This window comes from Panthera onca (genome assembly GCF_046562875.1).
Source record: "Panthera onca isolate mPanOnc1 chromosome Y unlocalized genomic scaffold, mPanOnc1 haplotype 2 h2.ChrY_unloc_1, whole genome shotgun sequence".
Lineage (NCBI taxonomy): Eukaryota > Metazoa > Chordata > Mammalia > Carnivora > Felidae > Panthera > Panthera onca.
Window position 1 is genome coordinate 2167694 of NW_027675864.1, and position 3573 is coordinate 2171266.

Here is a 3573-nt window from a genome sequence, read left to right on the forward strand (position 1 = left end):
GGAAAAATCGTTTTTGGCCTCAGCGTCAGCAAGTTCTTAGTTGACACATCTCCAGAGGCAAGGGAACTAAAAGCAAAAATGAACCATTGGGACCTAATCGAAATAAGAATCTTCTCCACAGTGAAGGAAACAATCAACAAAACTAAAAGGCAAATGACCGAATGGGAAAATATGTGTGCAAAAGTCATACTGGATAATTGGTGAGTATCCAAAACCTATCAAAAGAACTCACCAACTCCACACCCGGGAAACAAATAATCCAGTGAAGAAACGGGCAGAAGACTTGAACAGACACTGTTCTAAAAAAGACATCCAGATTGTCAAGAGACACATGAAAAGATGTTCAACAGCACTCCCTGTCAGGGAAATCCAAATCAAAACCGCACTGAGATACCACCTCCTGCCAGTCAGAGTGGCTGATGTGAGCAAATTAGAAGACTATAGATGCTGTTGAGGATGTGGAGAAACAGGAACCCTCTTGCACTGTTGGTGGGAATGCAACCTGGTGCAGCCGCTCTGGAAAACAGTGTGGAGATTCCTCAAATCATTAAAAATAGATCTACCCGAAGACCCAGCAATAGCACTGCTAGGAATTTACCCAAGGGGTACAGGAGTGCTGAGACATAGGGGCACATGTACCCCAATGTTTATAGCACTACTTTCAACAACAGCCAAACTATGGAAAGAGCCTAGCTGTCCATCAACTGACAAGTGGATAAAGAAGTTGTGGTTTATGTATATACAATGGAATACTACTTGGCCATGAGAAGGAATGAAATCTGGCCATTTGTGGCAACGTGGATGGAACTGGGGGGGTATTATGCTACGTGAAATAAGTCAGGCAGAGAAATACAGATACCATATGTTTTCATCCATGTGTGGATCCGGAGAAACTCAGCAGAAGACCATGGGGGAGGTGATGGGGGGAAAAAGTTATAGAGAGGGAGGGAGGCAAACCATAAGAGACTCTTCAATACTGAAAGCAGACTGAGGGTTGACGTGGAGTTGGGGAGAGGGGAAAGTGGGTGACGGGCATTGAGGAGGGCACCTGTTGGGATGAACACTGGGTGTTGCGTGGAAACCAATTTGAAAATAAATTACATTTAATAAAAAAAAATCCAGGGGTTGCTCTTACTGAATATGAGGATAGCTTTCCATTTTCAGCACTTTATGAGCGTGAGGTAGTAGTAGCTTAAGCTGGGTAGATGAAAGTTTTGTTTGTGTGTTAAGAAAAGGAGCTAAATAAAGACAGAGGCCTCTCACATGTATCACGTTGACCTTGGCAAGTTTCTCTTCTGATTGTTACCATGACTTATCACTCTTAGTGATTCACATAGTTTGGAGTCATCCTTTCATGGGGAAGTGGATTTCAGTTGATCATGGTAGGTGGTCTTTGTAGCATTTTGTGAATGAATTGTGTATGTGGTGATGATGGATGGACTATGCTGGTTGCTTTCAAAAGCACTTACACGGACGGTGTAACACGTTTTCTACCCTTGGAATCCCATCCGTTCTCTTACTACCTTGTGTATGCCTTACCTGAAATATTCATGAATTGGTAGGTAGTGAATAGGTTTTAGTGGCACTGAATGCCCTACTGGCCACTCACACAGAATTTGTTGACGCTTTGCTCTTAAGCACACAATGACTCGGTCTTCCCTAGGCTGCATGAAAGTGAGCATGGATACTAACTAGGCAAACTGTTTGCTGCTGCTGTGAAGAACAGCTTCCTGAACTGTGAGCTGTACCAACACACGTATGGAACCCTAAGCAAGGCACAGTATATCGGTATTGTTTGAAAGGGTAGAGTAGTTATTTCAAATTGGCTTTCTGCGCGTTTCATGACAAGGCATTTTATTAGCTAAAACCCTCTTAGAGTCATGTTTGATTGCAAGTTGTGTGTACTGTCCACCGCTAAGTGTCATTTCATGTTAGATGGAATTAATGGAGGCTGAAGCACCCGTGCATTCACCTCTAGGACAACCCTCTTGAACTCGTGAAGAATTATGGGCCTTCTCAGGTAATATTACGTGCAGGTCTTTCTCAAGGGCATAGTCTTAAACACAGCCAAACCTAAGGCTGCTTTGGGCAGCCCACCGTGATAAGATATGCAGACATTGTGACCTCACAGCGCCTGGTCTCCTAGCAACTGCGGTGTAACTCTCAGAGCCTGCCGCCTGATTTGGCTTCATGGTAGGAAATTCATCAGGGCCCTGCGGCGGCTGCGAGACCTGGCAAGCGCGGGCGGCCCCTAGCGGCCTCACATACTGAGCAGCATGAAGAGGAGGCGGCGCTGGCCTGGCGAGGCCCTGGCCCAGGCCGCCGGGGGAGGAGCCTCTAGCGCTGCAGGAGGGGCCGCGCTGGAGGCGCCTGAGGAGAAGGTGGTGTACATGCGGTGGCAACCGTCGCGACTGTCGCTGGCCAATAGCACCAAGGCGCTGATCGACACTTTCAAGCTATTCCTGCCCGGCAGCACGGAGTTCATGAGCTCAGACGCGGAGCTCTGGAGCTACTCTGCAGCCTCAAGCACCAGTTCTCCCCCCACATCCTGCTCAGCAAGGACGTCTACGGCTACTCCTCCCTCCTGGCCCTGGTCCCGGACCCCCGGCACCAGCGCCCCGAGGCCCTCCTCCAGACGCGCCGGCCAGCTGCCAGGCGGAGGCGCCACGGAGCCCGGACGGTGGCGGTCGGCCAGAGGAAGGTGCTGCCCCCGCCGCCACCGTCCCGCGAGGACAGCAGCCCCCGTAAGCCCGCGGCACCCGGGCCCTGCTCCAGGGGCCGCACCCTGGAGGAGAGTGGGAGGGCGGCCACCCCGACGTTGACCACCTTCCCCACCATCCGCGTAGTCGGCGACGTGTGGGTCGAGAGCAGCCTGGCAGAAGCGCGGCGCCAGGCGCGCCAAGTCCTGGGAGTGAACCTGGAACCCGTGGTGAGACTCCGCCGCTTCCCAGTGCCTGGGCGTGAGATGCAGGCCACCGCCGCGCGACCTCTCAGCCCCGGGACGGGTTGTGCCTGGAGGGATGAACCAGGGACAGCAGGAACCGCGTCCCCTAGTGCACTTTATGGGCGAAGAAGCACCAGACGGTCCAGGCCAGCGCCCCAGGGATGCGGCGCCGCCTTTTGGGACTCCGGGGCAGCTGTGCCCTCTGCTGCCTCCCAGCACCGGGTCTGCGGAGGGAGGATACCCCTGGACCGCAAGGGAGGTCCCCTTTCGTCCTAACCCCAGACTGAGATGTCTCCAGGACTGTAGGGGCAGATCCATGTTCTCTCTTGTTCCCTCCTTGGTCTAAAGTCGTCAGAATTCCACCCCCACCCCCTCCAAAGAAATTTGGTTCCATGCGTGTGTAATAAAGCTAGAATTTCCTTGTTGTTCACCCAACTCCCGGCTCCTCACGCCTCATTTTCTTTCTTTCTTTCCTTTTTTCACTGCCACTCTTTCTGGACGAAAGATCGAATATGTGTGGAAAGTTGTTGCAATAGTTGGTATTCTCAATACCAATTGCAATAGTGGGATATTCTTAATCCCACACCTTTCCGAGTTTTAACTGGATTCCAACGCTTTGACCAAGGATA

At 51.4% G+C, this 3573-nt stretch overlaps 1 protein-coding gene across 1 annotated transcript; it reads left to right on the plus strand.

Moving 5' to 3' along the window:
* Positions 1 to 2276: 2276 nt before the first annotated feature.
* On the plus strand, positions 2277 to 3220 carry LOC145715257 (coiled-coil domain-containing protein 71L-like). Its single transcript, XM_081794930.1, is given in 2 exon segments — positions 2277 to 2508; positions 2511 to 3220. Coding segments are annotated over 2 exon segments (942 nt in total).
* Positions 3221 to 3573: the final 353 nt, after the last annotated feature.